This window comes from Anser anser (genome assembly GCF_964211835.1).
Source record: "Anser anser genome assembly, chromosome: 1".
Lineage (NCBI taxonomy): Eukaryota > Metazoa > Chordata > Aves > Anseriformes > Anatidae > Anser > Anser anser.
Window position 1 is genome coordinate 56,001,993 of NC_139720.1, and position 18,289 is coordinate 56,020,281.

General features: G+C 50.7%; 2 protein-coding genes across 6 annotated transcripts; both read right to left on the bottom strand.

Moving 5' to 3' along the window:
- Window positions 1-169: 169 nt before the first annotated feature.
- KCTD17 (potassium channel tetramerization domain containing 17) lies at window positions 170-8,527 on the bottom strand. 5 transcript variants are annotated; one of them, XM_083821485.1, is made up of 8 exons: window positions 7,763-8,527; window positions 6,635-6,743; window positions 4,742-4,833; window positions 3,698-3,793; window positions 3,214-3,339; window positions 2,412-2,490; window positions 1,900-2,167; window positions 170-907 (listed from the first exon to the last, which is right to left on the bottom strand). In XM_083821485.1, exons 1-8 carry the CDS (start codon window positions 7,967-7,969, stop codon window positions 886-888), a joined length of 999 nt encoding a protein of 332 aa, XP_083677611.1. In that variant the 5' UTR covers window positions 7,970-8,527; the 3' UTR covers window positions 170-885. The 5 variants fall into 5 exon arrangements, with proteins under 5 accessions (XP_083677611.1, XP_083677615.1, XP_083677612.1 ...); XM_083821486.1 differs by lacking the exon at window positions 1,900-2,167 and having other exon boundaries at window positions 773-907; window positions 2,346-2,490; window positions 7,763-8,356; XM_083821487.1 differs by lacking the exons at window positions 170-907; window positions 1,900-2,167 and adding an exon at window positions 1,613-1,732 and having other exon boundaries at window positions 2,346-2,490; window positions 7,763-8,358.
- Window positions 8,528-15,258: 6,731 nt separating this feature from the next.
- Window positions 15,259-18,117, bottom strand: MPST (mercaptopyruvate sulfurtransferase). The gene is made up of 3 exons (XM_083821490.1): window positions 17,977-18,117; window positions 16,861-17,504; window positions 15,259-16,257 (listed from the first exon to the last, which is right to left on the bottom strand). The coding sequence occupies exons 2-3, from the start codon at window positions 17,453-17,455 to the stop codon at window positions 15,959-15,961; spliced, it is 894 nt and encodes a 297-aa protein (XP_083677616.1). The 5' UTR covers window positions 17,456-17,504; window positions 17,977-18,117; the 3' UTR covers window positions 15,259-15,958.
- Between the last annotated feature and the right edge of the window lie 172 nt (window positions 18,118-18,289).

Here is an 18,289-nt window from a genome sequence, read left to right on the forward strand (position 1 = left end):
AAGAGATGCAGCACAGATGCAGCAGGAGGTATCTCCAACGCCCAGAAGGCAGGCCCAGCACAAGAAGCTTCTGGTGGCTCCTGGTGATCAGTCCAACCTCCTCTTCTCCAGCCCTACCCCCCTTTCCACCAGAATCAAATTTCTACCACTTGAAATGAGAGGCAGCAAGGAGGAAGAAAGTGTGAATTTTATTTAGGAGCTACAACCCAGCGTCCTCAGAGACAGCGGTGAAACGAACACCCTGCTCCTTGAGGCAGGGATGTCCTCATCCTAGAAGACCCTACATCAGGTGCCAGCATGTTCCCCACGGGTACCCGGACAGTATGCCTGGCTCCTCTCACCCCTCTGACGCAGGGCTGCTTTGGGGGACAGGGAGCAAGGCACCAGTGAGGCGACACCCAGCACAGGGACACCCCACGAGCAGTGCAGGTGGCCCAGAAAAAGGCAGTGGCTCCGTACTCGCCCTCTGGGCACAAGCCCAGACCAGCTGCCCGCAGCAGGGAACGGGCAAGGAGTGGTCCTGCTGCAGGTGCCACCACATCTGGGCACCAGCCCCAGCCAGGTGTTCGGGAAGGGAGCAAAGTTCTGCAGTGGCTGATCACTGATGTCCCCAGCAGGGGCCACTGTGACATTAAGGAAAGACAGCCTGCTAGGCGTGCGAGGGGGCTCCGGCCCCTCCAGCAGCCCAGGCTCTCCTTGGAGCATCTGCCCTCCTCCAGGCAGGGGTGAGTTTGTAAAAATCAATGGCTGCACGTGGAGAGTGCGGGGGGGGGGGGGGGGCTGGGGGCGTCACTGTGGTGCAAGGGGCTGTCATACACTACCGTACAAAAATAAAGATATAAACCAGAAATTAAAAGGCTGAAGTGGAGTGTTGGGGTCACATCCTCAGGCCTCTGGCTTGTAACAGCTAGAGAATGAGAAAGAGAAAAACCAAATCAAAGGCAGGAAAACAGCAATTGAGCATGGAGGGGAGAGCAAGAAATAGGAATATGGAAAGGGTACGTGACAGAGGAAATGAAAACAGAGGGGAAAAAAAGAGAAATGAAAGAGGAGTGAGGATGAGGGGAAAAAGAAAAAGGAGGGAAAAGTCTCTGTGATTAACACAGATCGACTTTTAAGAGAATAACACACAGATCCCACAGCCATGGATGAGGAGGCTCTTGAACAGAGGGAGTGAGAAACAGCATCCAGCTAACAAGTGCCCTCCATCAGGATGGGCAGTGGCACCGAGCGCCAACAGTTCAACAAGAGAGCCAAGTTTATCAGCAAGAGAGAGAGGACTCCTTTGAAAAGCTCTCTGTTCCCAGCCTCACACACTGCTCGGGAAGCCTGCCTCAGCAGGAGGCAGAGCACAGAGGTGCCTTTCACACACAGCTGCAGGAACATCTGGAGGGGGGACCCAGAGCACCCGCTCTGCTTTCACCACCCTCTGTCACTGCGCTGTCACCCTGGCAGAGGCGGTGGGGGAAAAGCCCAGGGAAGTGCCAGGAGGGGAATATCGCAGGCTGCCTCCTGCAAACCGCTCTCCGGCTGGAAAAGGAGCTGCGGGACGGCAGTCGGGAGAAGCGATCTGGCATGCGTGGCAGGCAGCCACATGGCAGGCATCCCCCCGTGTCGCCCCTGCTTGCTTTGCATTCGTTCCCCGCCCTCTTCACTTCCAGCTGCATCCTCCCTCCTGCTGCCAGAGCCTCCAGTCCAGAGCTGTAAGGTCCGCTCGGCAGGTGAAGACACACTACGGTGAGAATCGGAAAAGCCACCTTAGGAATGACTCAACCTCCCCCTGCTTCTCCTCCTTCCCAAGCTCTACAAACTGGGGCTATATCCACCGGAGGGGAGGGTGTGAGTCACTCATGCAGAGCTCAGACTGGCAGGGTTTGAGAATGCAGATAGGTAACGTACCTGCAGAGGAGGAAAAGTGAGGAGTGGAGAAAGACAGGCCCTGAGCAGGGAGCACACAGGCCCTCAGGCTTGGGAGGGGAGGCAGGGAACCTGGGCCGCTGGGGAGAGGCTGTGAGGGGTGAAGAGAGCAGAGGGGGGGATGCTGGAGGCTGGGGAGTGGGGTGTGGTGTCCCAAGCAGGTGACAGTGCAGAGATGGACACGGAAAGGAGGAGGAGGGAGGATCCGGAGGAAGAAAGAGTTTAGTGGACTCCCGAATACATGGACGGTCTGCAAATAAAAATATAACCATGAATAAACCAAACAGTTACAAACACAAAGCAGCAGCCAAGGTAACGGCTCTCCCCTGTGAGCTTTATCTCCAGAGAGACTCCTGCTCCCTGAGAGGACTTCCCCTCCACCCCACACCTGCCCTACTCCTTCCCTGCTGCTAGCTGCGAGTTCTCACCAGACAGGTGGACGAGTCTACGCTTGGGGGTTTATTTCTACCATTCTCCTCAAGGATTTGCTGCACCTTTCTCCTCTGCTTCTCCTTCTGTCTCTGCCTCCTCCTCCACCTCCTGCTCTTCCTCCTCCAGGTCCTCCTCTGTGCTCTGCGGCCCAGCATGCAGGACAAAGGGAAGAAAGAGTGGAGACACTTGCAAGATGAGCCATGGCAGTTCTGACACACACGGGCATAGAGCAATGGTCACAGTTCTGGAATAAAAAGGGACCATTCCCCACAGACAAGATAGCTCTGGGTCAGGGAGGAAAAAAAAAGACTTGTTTTCCTCTGGAGCATTATGTCAGGGCTATCTAACACCTTTATGAGTGCTACATCCCACTGCCCGACAGCTGCCACCAGTCACTGGCTCTCCTTCCCATTTCCTAGGTGTCTGCAGGATGTCATGCACTGCCACACGTTCCTGTCCTTCCCTCGGAAGCGGAGCAGGTGAACTCCTGCCCCTTAGGCTGGGACTCAGCAAGAAAAGGGAACGCTGCGAAACCTTTCAGGAAATCACAGCCTAACGGCAGAGTGACACGCAGAGCATGGTCATGAGGAGGCATGAGGGGGATGTTAAAGTAGCATGAGAAATGCCAGGGTCATTTGGTAAAGCCATTTTCCACACACATCCAGACACCACCACTCACAACACACACATTCCTTATTTTGGGCCACAAGTGTAATCCCATGGCACTGAACACCGGGAGAAGCCCCTGTACTTCACCACTGAGGTGCCCCACGCTCACGGTGGAGAGAGGAAGGAAGAGGGAGTGAACAAGAGCAAATGGTCTCATAGGGAACAAGAGCAAGGCCCTGGCGAAGCAGGTCTCACCTTGGCTTTGTGGCTAGGCTCGGAGCTCAGGCCGTTGGGAGAGTTGTACAGCTCCTTGGAGACCACACACAGGAACTCAGACTGATCCTCATTGCCATAGCTGTAGGATGAGCCAATGTTCACAAGCTAGAGAAGACGAGAGCAATGATAACAAGCACATGTTACTGCAAGCTTCCACTTCACCTGGGGAGCAAGGGAGAAAGCCCACCATGCAGCACAGACTCCATACCCCCAATAGAAAGGCCTCATAACTAGGCTGAGGCAGCACAGAGAACAAGGAGGGGAGTCAGCCAGGATGCAAAACAGCTTAGCCTCACACAGCATCCTCTAAGCTTCTAGAGAAGAGGCGAGAGACAGCAAGTGTGACAGTACCATCAGCGACTGACCCAATATTCTCAGACAGAGAAGTCTGCAGACTGCATGGTACCTGTGATCCTTACTCCAGAAGACAACTGCTTGCCGCTCTCCTCTGCCCTCTCCATACCTGTTCAAAGCGCCATCCATCCGACATAGTGGAAACCATCTGAGTGAGCTCCTCTTCCTGGCACTGTAGCACACGGTAGACATGTTTAGGAGGCACCTGACAGCAAAATCGCAGACAAGCATGTTGACAGAGGACAAATGCTAGAGGCTGCTGCCCACCTGCAGAAGGAAGTGGTAGCAACCCTCTTTTACACACCTGTCCTCCTCTTCACGTCCCAGGTTAAAGAGGGAGCTGGAAACCACAGCTATGCACTATGCTGTACTACGCTGTTTTGGGAAGCAAGAGCAATGGTATCACTTTTGGAGAAGAGGGACTGAGCTGAGAGTTTCCTGCAATGTCCTCAGAAGATACTGGGCTCGTTCTGACAGGGAGTTTGCATTTGTCATTACACATGCCACAAATGCCGATGGGGCTTTGCGAGCACAAGGCGATTGTGTTGCTGGAGGCTTACAACCTGAGGCAGACATGATGAATAGTGAGATGTCAGTCAACACTCCCAGAAGACAGTTTTAAAAAGGCTATTGGCCAAGACAGGGTATGATTGTGCCACAGGATTGATTCCTTCTGCCTCGTTTTCTGTGTTTAACTCTTCCACAGACATCCCTTCACCTGTTCCCTCAGGTTTCTCTGTAAGTATCCCCACACTCTTCACTGTGATTACACTCTCAGGACTCCCCGCACCAGCATCCTCCTCCCGACAGCACCTCCTGTCTCATCACAAACATCTCCCATATCCCACGGCAACTAGCTGGCTTCTTCCAGAAGCGAGAGGAGCCAATTTAGTTTCAGTGGCCACACCCAGCTTTACCTCTGGAGCTGTAAAACAAGCCTGTAACTTGTTTATTGCGACTAAATTGGTGTTAGCCAGTCCCCCAGCAAGATTTTGCTATGCAGAGATTAGCACATAAACTATAATTAGTTGCTTCTTTCCATTCCTTGCTGCCTCTCCCAAGCCTGCTCTCCCATTTAACTTGCTTTTCCCTTTCAGCATCTCCTCCTTCACCTACTATCCATTCACCTACTACTTGCCATTTCCTGTCATACCTGAGTCACTGTGTAGTCCTTCTCCTCCAGTCGATCCTTAATGATTCGGATTAAAGGGCCAATGTTATAGAACTCTGCTTCTTCTAGCACCCCTAAGAAAGAGTGATAGAGAAACAATTAAGAAATTTAACAGCCAGTCTTTTTGGCTGGCAAAAGATCAACTCTTGGGACACTTCCCAAGGTCATGTCCCTTGAAAGAAATGACACTCCAGCCTCACTCAGGAGTTCAACAAGTTCCTCTTGATTGAAACCTTTACTGCAGAGAATTGAACGCTGCCTCTCTGCATTGTGCTCCTGCTGCTCACCCCAATTTCTTTGCACTGTCTGCTACTACAGAAACAGGCATTGCCAGTGAAGGTTGGTGCCAAGGCCTGGTAATACATTTCCAGGAAAGGAAAGGCTTTCCCTGGGAGTCTGAAATCCACCCACAGATTACTGGCCAAGAAGAATAAATGTCGACTCCATCTTCTTTCAGTGACCACTAGTTACCACCTTGTTCAGGCCCTCTTTGGAAGGCAGAGAAACACAGGACCTCAACACCAAAAGATCCTAGGAAATCCCAACTTTCCCACCCCCCAGAGCAGTTAGAGTTGCACCCACCTTGCAGGTCCATAGGACTTCAGACAACCTTTGGCTCTCTCACCTGTGCTTCATCTTAAAGCAGATAAACAGAGAATTGTTTTGTTTTGTTTTCTGCACAGTGTCTGCAGCCATCACCTCTCCTGAGACTCTCCCGTTTGCTAAAAAGCCATCAGAGAAAGGGAGGTGGGGTCCCAGTGGGTCAGTGAGGGGAAGGAGGCTAGGAACCAACATTTACACGACTCCAAACCAATATGCAGACAATGCAGGTGGAGGGATTGATCCCTCTCTACCTGAGCACTCAGACCCCTTCAGAGTTGCCTCATTCAGCCTCTAATGGGTTAGTTTTATGCCAGCCTGTCTGAGCAGAAACAAAAGGCAACATTAAGCTGTGAACAAGACTCCTGTTAACACTTCAGATCTGGTGTTAAAAGCTGTGGCTGAACCCTGTCTGACCTGAGGATTACAAGCAATGACAAGCAGAAGACATCTCTGACTCGCATTTATTACAATTCTGTACCATTGCTTATAAATATTTTTTTTTTGGAATTATAACTCATAAAATGATTCTGAAGAAAACATTCCTTGGTAAAAATATGTAAGAGAGAGGGAGAAGAAGGCTAATGAAGCTGCAGAAACTGTGGTTGGCAAGGGATGGACAGCGCAGCCTGCCTTTGAAATTGGCTGCTTGTTAGACCCAAACATCCAAAAAGTAATGAGGCATTGGGGATCACTGGCTAGTAACACCATGACGATGTTACTGAGTTATCCTATTGGACTCCCTGTCAACATCAAATGAGGGATTGGTTTGTCCGGCTTGCTCCGCTGGAATTGCTGCAGTCCACAACCCAACAGAGCACTAGCAGCATACATCGCATATCGCTGATGAATGATGGTTTTTATTAGTCAGTACAAGAGACAAGCTTGGTCTGTTTGGTCTTCTGGGTTTTCAATCCAAATTAGAAACAGGCATTAACAGAAAGCTCAGTCACAAAGCCTGATCAGGAAAGTCTGTAAGGAATAGGTAATAAAACAGTTTATTGATGCTGGTAAACCTTGCCTGCTTCTGTCTCAGTGACACCTCTCCTGAACTAACAGTCACAAAGCTGCAGCACCTGCAGGATGCCTTCTCCATCTGCTCCAAACCCCTTTAGTCAAGGAACTATTGGTATGCTTTTCAAGAGCTGCAGTAAAGGCCTGCTCAAGTCCCCCACACCAACCTTCAGAAGCACAACGAGAGTCAAGAAGGCCAGCTACAGCGCTCTGGCTCCCTCAGCCACGTTACGTGGGAAGTTTCTGAGCTCCAAGACTCACCCTCTTCAGCCATATCTTTATCCAGAACAAGCTTCCCATGTCGGAGGAAATTCAGGATGGGTCCAAAGTAAGTGGGGTCCCGGTCTATCAGGTATGCACCAGTCTCATCCTAGCAACAGAGATAGACCATGAGGATGGTAAAAATTGATGGTAAACGTGTCACCAACCCTCTAATGCTCCAAACTATAATTAAATACGCATCCAAGCAAAAATGTCAACTATTTCTAAAACTCCTTGGAAACCATGGGCCCTCGGTTTAGCTCCTCTGTGGTATGATCACTTACAGAGTGCACATAGCAAAGTTCTCCAGGTGAAGCAGATACCACTCCCTCGTGAGATGATCCAAAGCATAAAGATCCCAAAGCACATGAACGCACAGGCATTTGCATGGGACAACGGCCAGCCACCATGCAAAGCCACAGCCAGGCAGGGAGACATCTTGTCCTGCACCCACAGGCGAGGTGGAGAGCAAGCCTTTCTGCAAAGTTCACCACAGCACCACAGGGTCTGGGGGAATGAGCCACAGATTTTTAAGTTTTGGTAGACCTCTGACTTTCTAACGGTTTTATCCCCATGGTATACAGCACGAACATCTGCAATTCACTCTCCTGAGATATACAATGGGGAGACCATAGTCAAGTCAGCCCTGCTTGGATCTTAACTCCTGCATTATTATGCCCAGTGTATCAATTTCAACATGGACCAACCCAGCTGAGAAAGCCAAAAAAACAAACCTCAGGCTCCTTCTGCAGCTGCGTGTGCAGGCCTGGTGTGAGGGAGCAGAGAGGCCCCTTACAGGGCACAAGGCTGAGTCAGACAGGTACAGCTGGGAGGTAAACCCAGGGGATCTGGGGTGATAAGAGCAGCGGGAGAGCAGGGGTGGAGCGGAGCTGGCCTCGCTTTTCCCCAGGCAGGGAAATGAGGTGCTGTGCTACAACACAGCCGGGTGGCATTTGGAAAGAGAAAATTCTTCCTGGGAGCGGGGTGAGAAATTGGAGCTATTTTTCACTGGGTTACTCCTGCCGCTCGCTGTTGGGGTCTGGCTCCATCCCTGCATCCATCCAGCCCTCCTGCCCTCCCTGTGCTCGGTGCAGGGGCACAGTGCGGGAGGCAACCCGGCTGCCTTACCCGGTCCGACTGCAGCTCCTCGCCCTGGCACAAGCGACACAGGAAAGATTTCTGCTCCCGGCACAGGGTCTGCCTGGTGGTGAGGAAGACGGTGCCCCCCACATTGAGCCTCACCCACTTGGCCTGGGTGCCAGCTGGGGGTGGGATGTCCCAGCTGCAGCGTAGCCCCACGGCGCCCTGCATTTCTTCCCCGCCTTCCATCCTCATCCTCAACCCCCTCCAGGCACGCAGGGACTGCTGCAGGTACTGCCTGCCGGGGGATGCTGGGATCTGTAGTTTGTCTGCCTCTCCTTCCACAGCAGCTGTGGTTCCCCAGGAGCCAGGATCCTCTCTGGGACCACCAAAGAGGGTCCAGAGGGGAGGAAGGATCCCCTGTGCAGGAGGATATCATCGCTGCAGCTATTAGAGGTGAGCAAAAGCACAGCTCCAATGCTCCCTGGCTTACCCTCTCTTCCTGATTTCACTAAACAAGGGCTAACGGAGCGTTATGCAAAATTCCTCGGCGCGTATTTCCATGTACACCCTCTCCATCTCATGAAAAAGGTTCTGGGACCTGTAGTTTACAAGCATGTGCACAAAAGGGTGCTGGGAACTGTAGTTTTCCCAGCCCGCCGTCCCTGCAAAAGAGGATGTTGTAACGAAGTGGGCTGCCATACGTGGCCCCAGCCTTGCAGCTAGCAGTTTGCATGCCTCCAGCCCTGCGTCTTGCAGGGAAGCTTCCCTGGAGTCAGAAAGAAGAACCTGCTCTCTGACAGTCAGCAGATTAAGCCCGTCAGCACTGTACTCTACGGCTTTCCCTTCAGGAGATATATTACCCCAGGCTCGCAGCTCAGTGCTGCATCAGTTGCCACACTACTCTTGCTGCAAAATGTGCAGACAGCTGCCTTCTTGCTAACATATGTAGCGACACTTCTGGGAACTCTGTCTTGGACCTGCATGAAGTGCTGGCAGGGGGCAGGAATAATTCCTCTTCTGGCTCAGAAGAGCCGCTGATTCAGCAGATGTTCCCCCACGCTGTCCTAGCGGCACGAACCACGCCAGACAGAGACCCCTGTCTCCTTCCCCTGTGCTCCTGTCACCCCTGATGCTGTTCGGGCAGCAGAGAGCTCCGATTTTTACTCAGTTCTGCACGGAGTTTTACCTCTGCCCCAGGCACGTGACGCCTGCTGATGCCAACGTGCCAGTCACTCCTTGCTGAATCCAGCCCTGCCTCGGCCACCCCTCCTGCCAGACCAAGCCTGGAGCTTGGCAGCTCATACCCACGGGACTCTGTTCAAATGCAATCCCTGGCATGGACACAACCTGAACAAGATCTCTCTCCAGCAGCTCTGCTTTTCCCACTCCCCCCTAAAGACAGCCGTGCTTGCCAACAGCTCAAGCAAATTGGGGATGGAAAGGAAAGGCTGATGTTTCACCTGAACGTGGCTCAAAGTCTTCCTTCACGTAAAGCTGCTCTGTGGCTCTTCCTTGCCAGGGCAATGCAGCACTGCAGAGACACTGTGGTGCCTTACAGCCACTTTGTTCTTGCACCTAGATCCTGGGTCTTTTGAGGTGGGAGTTTACTAGGGAAGAGGGTGGAAAAAAAGAGAAAGATCGCATTTTACTCACATTCCTTCCTTGTCTTTTCCTCCTTCCCTCTTTTCTTTTGCGTAAAAATCACTCACATTTATCCTCACGGAACATGAAAGCAGTGTTACCCTTCCCCCAAACCACACAGGACCTTCCTGACAAAGACAGTATAACCGTGTACTTTGCTCCTTGCATGGAGGAGTGCAAAGGGGAGCAGGGGAAGAGAGGGCAACACAGAAAAGGTTTTGAGATTGCTGACCTCCAGCTAATTTAAGCACAGGAACAATTTAGCTGCTGCAGGGTGTAAATTCAAATAACTCTGGATCTCCTTTAATTTATATCAGAAGCTTGGCAGCACTATAGTGACCATTAATAGGGAGAGGATGAAAAACTGTTTTTTTCCTACCTGTATGAAGCATTAAATTAGTCCTCCATTATTAAATTAGTCCCCAGCCCTTAGACCACTCTCCACTGAGCAGAGGACATCAAGGATACTCAGACTAATAGTGACCTGAGCTGAAGCATCACACAGAGCAGCACACTGTGGGACTGTTGCCTTTTTACTTCTGGCTCTGAGTCAAGCCACGGCACATTCGAGAGCTCTGCCCTGCACTCTGGTGTGTAAGGGGTGCAGGACCCTGCCATTGCTGGCTACAGCTCCAGCAGAGACAGAGAGGGAGGGCTGTGGCTCCCTGATACGAATGCAGCAGTTGAAGGTGGCAGCCTCTAGCCCCTTATCTTCCCCTCCAAGAAATCTGCCCTGCCTTTGTTTTCTCCCTTCTTCTGTCAAGGGTTCAACTTGCCTCCCTTTCCTTTAACGCTGTTTCACGGCCCCTCAGTCTCTCTCTCCGTTTTAGGTCCAGTCTCTTGGTTTTGATGCCTTCTTCCCTAACCTCTTCCATGCCAACACTGCTTACAGTTCAGGGATGGCCTGTCTTCAGAACACACCTTATTTCATCAACTCCAGCCTCCACCCATGGCCAACACTTCAAGTCTTGCTCACCCCAGGACAATGGGGTTAAAGGCAAGTTGGTAAATCTGAAGAAATATCCTGCAAGTAAGAAAAGAGGTCATAGTACATTACTCCCATCCCCAGAGACTTGTTTTCTGCAACATACAGCATCAGCTTTACTGGAACCCCCCCAGGTCAGGGAGTTTCCCATGCTAAGTGAAAATCATCTTTAGGAAGAAGCTGGTCCAAGGTGAGTTACCATCCTGTTTAGCTGCTGTGGGCTAAGTAAGAGCCTGATTTGCACATCGTCACCAGACATAGTTCTGAGATGCCCTTGTTAAGGACCATTAAAATTATGCAATCGAACAGGGGAGAAATAAATTTAAATAATAAATGCCTGTTTTTCCTGCTTTGATGATAACTATATATAAAACACTTGCACAGAAACAGCGAGACAGCAGCAAGCAAGAGCTTACACAGGACAGCGTGACTGTGTATTGCCACACACCCCAGTGATTACCCTGCTGATTAAAGGGACAGGGCTAATTGCACGCACAGACCAGGGCTTGGAAAGCTGGACAGCCACCTGGTAGATAGGTGGTGGGGCTGAACAAAGACAGGAAATATGGGGAGGGGTAAATTGAGAGTTCTTTGTTCAGCAGCCAGCAGGCCTGCTGCGTAAAGCTGCAGAAAGCTGCAGACACTGCAGCATTCAGTACATACATCGCAGCCTGAAGAGTCCAGCTGGGTACACCGCGTGCAGTGTGTCACTGACGTTGCAGAGCTGCTTTTAGGGAACTGCTGAATTTCGGAGCATCAGTGGGAGCAGGAATGACCACGTGTTGGCAATGTCACTGCTGTGGCAGGCTGGGAACACACGCCTGTGTGATCATTTAGTTAACGAACATACCGTGAGACGGGGCACTGGAGAAGAAACTGTCTCCTCTCTCTTACCTACAGGAAGGGAAGGACAAGTAATGCTCTGATATTTACTGTTAAGCCCACAGTGAACTGGGCAAAGAAAACTCCCTACGTGGGACATGACATTGGCAGTAGGACAGTTCCTGTGTAGCCAACAGAACGCAGTTTCACTGCCAGCTGAGCCAGGCATGTTGGAGCAGGAAGAGAAAGGTTCCCTGGCATGCAGGTGAGCTGATCTTTCTCCAGCTCTTTGTGCTTCATGTGGTCTGTGAGCAATGTACCCACATTCAGAATGGTGTGTGAAGTCTGCGTGTGTATGCGCATCACTGAGCACCTCAGCTGGAAGAGTGCTGGGAGAATCGCACAGCACCCAGTAGTATGCTGGGGCCAGGAGAGGTGGAAGGAACAAGACAAGCCTCTGCAGGTAACAGCGATTGCTACTGCTCACGCAGAGGCCGTAAGTGGGAAGGGACAGTGGTGCTGGCAGAAGACTGGCTGCTTTGGGGTTTGGAAAGTTTGCAGGGGAACAAAAGGTCCACTGGGAACTTGAGTATGAAACAGGGCAGTGGGACTGTACAGCAGGGAAGGAAAAAAAAGGCAGGGGATGAAGAAGTGAGGAACAAGGGACTGTGGGATGGCTGTGAGAGAACTGTCCATGCTTATGCCCTATAAAAAGTGGAGCTGTGTTGCAAACTGTGGTGAAAAGGAGTAGGACATACATGTGACACAGTCATGTCCCTGGAAGGTGAGCAGAGCCTCCATATATGATAATTACCTGGCACTAGAGCTGGAAAAAAGGTATCGAGAGGGAGCTGCAGGGATGGCCTGAAGCCCTCAACCCGCTCCTTCTGTCAGTAACACAAACCTTGTGACAACAGATACGGAGAGGTGTCAGCACCAGTGGCAGTAGGAACAGGCCACAGCTACCTGCTCTGAATCCCTGCTTTTCCTGGAGTGGGGTCTGTGTTACACAGTAAAGAGGTGTGCAGGTTCTGCTTCCCCACAACCTCCTCTGACAAGAGAAGCACTTCCTCCTCTTTCATCACAGACCAGGCCCTGAGAGTCTTGTATGGCCAAGCCTGTGGTCAAAACAGGAGCTGCAAATTGATGGGGACTGGTAAGGGGGGAGCAGTGCCCATTCTATGGCATTTTCTTTTCCCACTGCATTCAGCTTCACTGGCAGACTTACCAAGAAACTGTAGTCCTTCTTCTCCCTCTCCATTACTACTGCTCCACACAGCGTACACACTCGTGTGTCACCAGGCACGGAGCAGATCCACCGCCATCGCCACTGCATCCCTGCAGGCTCAGGGGTGCTCAAACTCTTACAGCTGAGCTGTGCTCTGAAAGAGGCACGGAGTTATCCATTGACCAGACTGCTTTCATAAAGGCCCGAACTGCTTTTACTATCTCTAAAATGTATGCACCAATAAAACAATAAAGAGTTTACATGCTGACTTGGGACTCTCGAATTTATATGGAGCTGGAAAAGCTCCAATCTCAGTTTAGCCACAGGTCAATACGACCTTCCCACATCCGGGCTGTTTTTTAGGCTACTTCTCATCCACCATGAGACCTATCCCACTCAAGATATGCTATTTCCTAGTGGCAAATTCTCCACAGGAGAGTCATGAACATCAGCGATTTGCATTCACATCCACTTCTCCCCTTCCTCGTTTGCAGTTCCCATAGGAAACCCACCCACTGAGTCAGAGACATAAAGATCTGCAGACCATTTATAGTCCTGGTGCAAGTCCCCTCAGCTGTTCCATATGTCCAGTAGCATCTGTTACGGCTCAAAATAGGCTTTTGCAGTCTTCAGGCTTTGAAAACATAGTTTCAGTCCCCTCTGTTGCCAGTGCTTTGCCTGCAGCGCGAGAACAGATCTCAGCTAAAGGGAAGCAGAACATCAGAAGACTCTCTCTTGGACAGATTTTTGATATGTAACAGGGCGTACACAACAAAGACAAAACACCTTGGCATGGGGAGGAAGCTCTCCATTTCTCTTCTGTGGGGAAATCAAGGCAAAGCTAAGTGCCTTGTAAAAGACTTGCTGAAAGCTGGGAAACCAAAGAACTGCTGAGAAGATTCTGTGATTCAAAAGGCAGCAGGGAAAAGGGTAGTTGAGTACCGCCAGCCTCAGCACACATAGCACAGAAGGGAAGGGCCCTGCTGGATGCCGTCGACTCACAGTGAAAAAACACAGGGAGAAGGAAGTCTTTTTATCTTGCCATTCCCAGGTGGCTCGCTGGGCTGCACCAGATACCTTCCCCTGACACACGTGACAAAGAAAAGCAGTTCAGCCTCAAGAAGAAGCAGAGAGATTCCTACTAACCCCAAGGACTGCTCTGTCCTAAAAAGAAGCAGTGCTTAGGCAGCACTGCAGTGTGCCAGACTCTCTGGAAGGATAAGAACCAAAGCCAGCACTCCTGCATCCACTGGAAATGATGAATGAAGTTTGAAAGAATATATCCATTTTCACTAGTAATTAAATCTTCCTGGAGAAACAGGGCAGGTGCAGCATCCCAGTTTGTCCATTTGTAAATATCGACAAAATCTGCCTCACCTCCCCACCACACCCAGGGTGTTAAGCCTTAATCACCCACCACACTTAAGCCTCTTAGCTTGTGTGATGGTGGGAGAATCTAGAAATCCTGAAATGAAAAGATGTCACAGGTCAGGTCCTGTTACAGGATCCCATACCAGCCAACACTGTCTGTACAAATATCTTAAAAGTGTCTTAAAAAGCAGGGTCCTTGTTGCACACACTGGGAGTCCCCTCCACAGAGGGTTTAGAACCAGCTGCTGATCCCCACCAGGGCTTATCCTTTTGTTTTCACGTCAACACCAAACTTCAGCTAAAGAAGCATTTTTAAGTGCCTTCAGTTACAGACCCCAATCAGATGTCCAATGTGACATGTTGACCAGTTCCTCCCTTTCTACTGCAGAAAAGGCTTGTAAGAAAATCATACCACTTGGAATAAAGCAAGGTGTTGCTACCAGTCTTTACAACACAGCGATTAGATGGGTGGGGAAAAGTCATAAAGCATGGGACTAGAAAATCTTTCCCTAGCCGGAAGAATAAAATCAATTAAACAGCCAATTACATCAGAAGCTGATCCAGAACGGAAAGCCTTCACAACTTGCAGGGCACGATATAACCTGTGAAAAGAAGAGCTTTTGGGAAGTTTAATCCCGAAGAGCTAAATGGAAGCTGGCAAAGATAAAGCTTTGTTATTTTATCCAGATCTGTGTCCTGCACTGTCTACTAAAGGGTCACTCAACTCAGACCCCTGTGCACTTCTGTATGCCAGAATCACAGATGCAGAGAATAAACCCTCTCCAATGGGATAAGATCCAGCCCTTATAACCAGTGGCTTGTAGGGGAACCTACAAATCTCTGATAGTAAGCATCCCCTAGAAAGGATGACTGCATCATCCCCCGATGTCCACAGGTACATGTTGCTGCATGCCCAAGAGCAAAAGCTGTCTCATTAACTTCCTAAGTTACCAGTGAGCCAAAATAGGTGCAGGCATCCTTTTTCCAAAGGAGAAAATCCTGGAGAAAACAAACAGTTGAACATTGGCAGGGATACCTAGGGAGATTTCAACTCTGAAATAGAGGACAGTGGTCTCAGGGAAAAAATCTTGCCATTTTGGGCTATTCGTCTTTATGTCTCAGTTCCCCTGTGGTTTTTTTAAGGTTAAACAATAAGTCTCAAGGACAGAATAGGAACACCCATGCAGTCCAATTTTCACCAAGTGAACTGACATCCGCTCTTTGAAGAACAGAGCTGAGACTGCCTAACATGGAATTTTAAACCAAAAAGCAAACAGGCAAGGACTAAAAGTAGGAATACAGTGAAAAGTCCCAAGAGAGAGGCATGCCATTGTCTTTCATCAGCTGAAGAGCTCGTTGAAGGTAAGAGAAGTAGTTCTACTCATGAAAGAAGACTTCTCATTTCAATCATCTAAACAAATTGATCCCATGAAAATCGATTTCCTGGAAAGGACTCGCCCAAGCAACATTCACATAAGCTCCATTCAGCAGAAAGACCTTGAAACAAACGTTTATTTACTTCTTTTTACTTCCAGAATCTTTTTTTGTTTGTTTGTTTTAAGGGGGGGATTTGGTGCCATGGGGGTACAAAATTGGCTAAGCACACATTGCAGTTAAGAGTCCAAGTGCAAGAAGAAATGCAAACTAAATCTCTAAACCCACAAAGTGCCAACCTCAAAGCCGTATCTCCTCCTTTAAGAGCTATGTTTTTTCCTTAGGCTTTGCACCCAAAACGGCCCTAGTGTGTGTGGCTGGCTTCTAGGACAGAGGCAGAGAGTAAGACCATGAGGCACAGTTATACAAGTATGACCGTCCTGTGACTAAACATGGTGGAATGTCCTGAGTCATAAGCCTGGCCTGACTCAATTAACATTCCCACAGTGCCACCAGCACTCTCTCCCTTCCAGCTGGTACTGTAAAATGGTCACAGAATCGCAGAACAGTCAAAGTTGGAAGGGAACTCTGGAGGCCACCTGTTCCAACCCACCCGCTCATGCATGGTCACCTAGAGCAGGCTGCCCAAGTCGTCTTTATGCTCCTAAGCAGCAGGGGTTGCGGAAGGAGAAGGTGCTGAAGAATCATGTGCCCATACTTGTTACCCAACTCCTTCACTTGCCCAGGAACATTAAACCCATCTTTTCCAAACTCTGTTTCAAGGCAAATTATCTGTACGACTGGGAGATGAAGTAGCTCATTACATAGTCTTCCCCTTTCCATCAGAAACAATATTTTCAGGATCTGCCCTCATGTACCATTCCACCCAGGCCCCATCATACACGGCGACATCTGGTTTGCCACAGAGGTATGCCCCCAGAGCCACGTGGCAGGCAGTGACCCCAGAGCCACATGTAGCAACCAGAGGCTTTGAGAGGTCCACCTTCTTCTCATGGAACAGACTTTTGATCTGCTCAGGGGTCTTCTCTATGCCGGACTCTGTGAGGAAACTGGTGAAGGGAATGTTCACGGAGCCAGGGATATGACCAGGCTCAATTCCTGGAAGAAAAGCAGCACAGATAGGAATTAACCTCTACTGTCCAGGACGAATCCATCACAAAACCCATTCTCTGTTTCTCTAGGAGGGGTATTTACTGTTTAGTGTATTTTGTTAAAATAAATACATTTATTTCTGTTACAGCTTGCTTTACTAGATTACTGATTACTCAGGAAGGATGGCCCTAGCCTTCAGGTTATTACATGTACAGAAAATCCTGTCATTAAGTTCTATTCTTCCTCCCAGCTCCCTCCACCAGAGTGACCCACTCTGCAGAGTCGCTCATTGAAGCACTTCCACAGGTTCTTCTGCTGGAAGAGAAGCCAGTACATGGAGAGATTAACACATACCTTTGAGGTCTATGAAAGCTACTTTTCTCACCCCAGCCCTTCTTAAGAAAAAATATACAGTTTTCCCACCCCTGAGTTTTCTGACAAGAGCACTAGCCACTCAGTGGGCGAGGAGAGCAGGTGGATATATTGTATTAAATTCCATCCCATAAAGGGCGACTATATTTCCCATCACTACTTCTACAGGAGTCAAACTTACAGACACCTTACATATAAGCCCTGGTTACTACGCCAATATCTCAGCAGGCACATTACCGTCTCGGGGCTCTGGCTCTATACCCTGGAACCGTCCTGCGGCACGCGCATCCACTACTTGGAAGCGGTGGGAATCCAAGTTATCTAAGATGTCCTCATAGGTTTTCACCATGCCCTTGTCCAAGGTGGCATGGAACTCAGAGTGAGCTACTGGGGTTTTCCCAGAGCTCAGCGGCAATCCCTCTCGCAGCCAGTTCTTCAGGCCACCATCTAATAGGGAAACTGCTTCATGGCCAAAGATCCTGAACATCCACCAAACTCGAGGTGCTGAGAAGAGACCTTGGTCGCTGCCATCATACACTACAACATGGGAATCATTCCCCACACCCAGCTTCCCTACATACTCAGCAAAGTCATTGGCTTTAGGCAGCATATGATCGTAAGGTGAAGTACGGTCACTGCACTGGTCAATATCGAAGAAAACAGCACCGGGGATGTGGCGTTCCTCAAATTCCTGCTTCGGGTCACGCTTCATCTTCGGCAAATACCAAGATGCGTCCACGACTTTCAAGGCCTGTCCAGCTTGCTGGGACCTGATGGCTTCTGAAAGCCATTTTGCAGACACCAGAGCACGGTAGAGGAGCTGTTGCGACATCACTCCTGAATCCTGGCCAAGATTACCTGATCTCCGGTAATCCACCTATCTGCAAAAGCAAGAAAGTCACAAATTAGAGACCAGCCTCACAATAAGTGACCAGACAAAGATGTGTTTTGGAACCAAAGCCCTGTGCCCACACTGAAATGAGAACTTAAAGCCTACAGGGAGGGGTTTGACGCGCTCCAGCCCTAGGAATAAGGAGTTTCACAAAGTTCAGCCTAAACCCCGCACCGAGAGGGGCAGCTACGGCAGAGTTCTGCCCCGCACCACAGCCCCCTGGCCCCTCTGCACCCATCGCCCATCAACCAGCACTGACAGCAACACGAGGGCAGCAGGACAGCCCTGGGTCCCTGACCATTAGGACCTGAATGTCCTGCTGCGCCCACACCTCCCTGGAGGCCACCTCCAGCCGCGGCCTCACCCGGGCACCATCGGGGGCTGCCACACGCCCCGCCGCCCCAGCCACCCCCCCCCCCCCCCACCCGCGCAGGGGAGGGGAAAGCTAGGGGGCCCCGTACCTCCGTGCCAGGCCTCTGCCGAGGAGCACCAAGCCTCGGTCCCCTCCAGCCGGGCCCTACACCGCCTCCGGGGCCCTCCCAGCGGGCCGGTCCCAGGCGGTGCCTCCCGCCCCCGCGCCGCCCCTCGCCACCCCGGGTCCCCCCGCCGCGGCGCGGGGCCGCCATTTTGTGTGTGTGTGCGGGGTATTGGGGGGGGCAGCCCCCTTTCGGCTGTCCCGCGGCTTCCCCTCGTTATCAGGGGGGTATTTGGGGATCCGAGCCCCTTCCCCTCCGCCCCGCTCGGCAGCCCGAGGGGACGGCACCGGCCCGCCCC

Coding starts and splice junctions, on each gene's coding strand:
- KCTD17 (XM_083821485.1), bottom strand. CDS start 7,969: ATGAGGATGGAAGGCGGGGAAGAAATGCAGGGCGCCGTGGGGCTACGC. Junction 3,794..4,741: donor AGGACTACACAGTGACTCAG/GTATGACAGGAA, acceptor TTTTGCTGTCAG/GTGCCTCCTAAACATGTCTA. Junction 3,340..3,697: donor ATGGATGGCGCTTTGAACAG/GTATGGAGAGGG, acceptor CGTCTTCTCTAG/CTTGTGAACATTGGCTCATC.
- MPST (XM_083821490.1), bottom strand. CDS start 17,455: ATGTCGCAACAGCTCCTCTACCGTGCTCTGGTGTCTGCAAAATGGCTT. Junction 16,258..16,860: donor AGAGCCAGAGCCCCGAGACG/GTAATGTGCCTG, acceptor CTTTTCTTCCAG/GAATTGAGCCTGGTCATATC.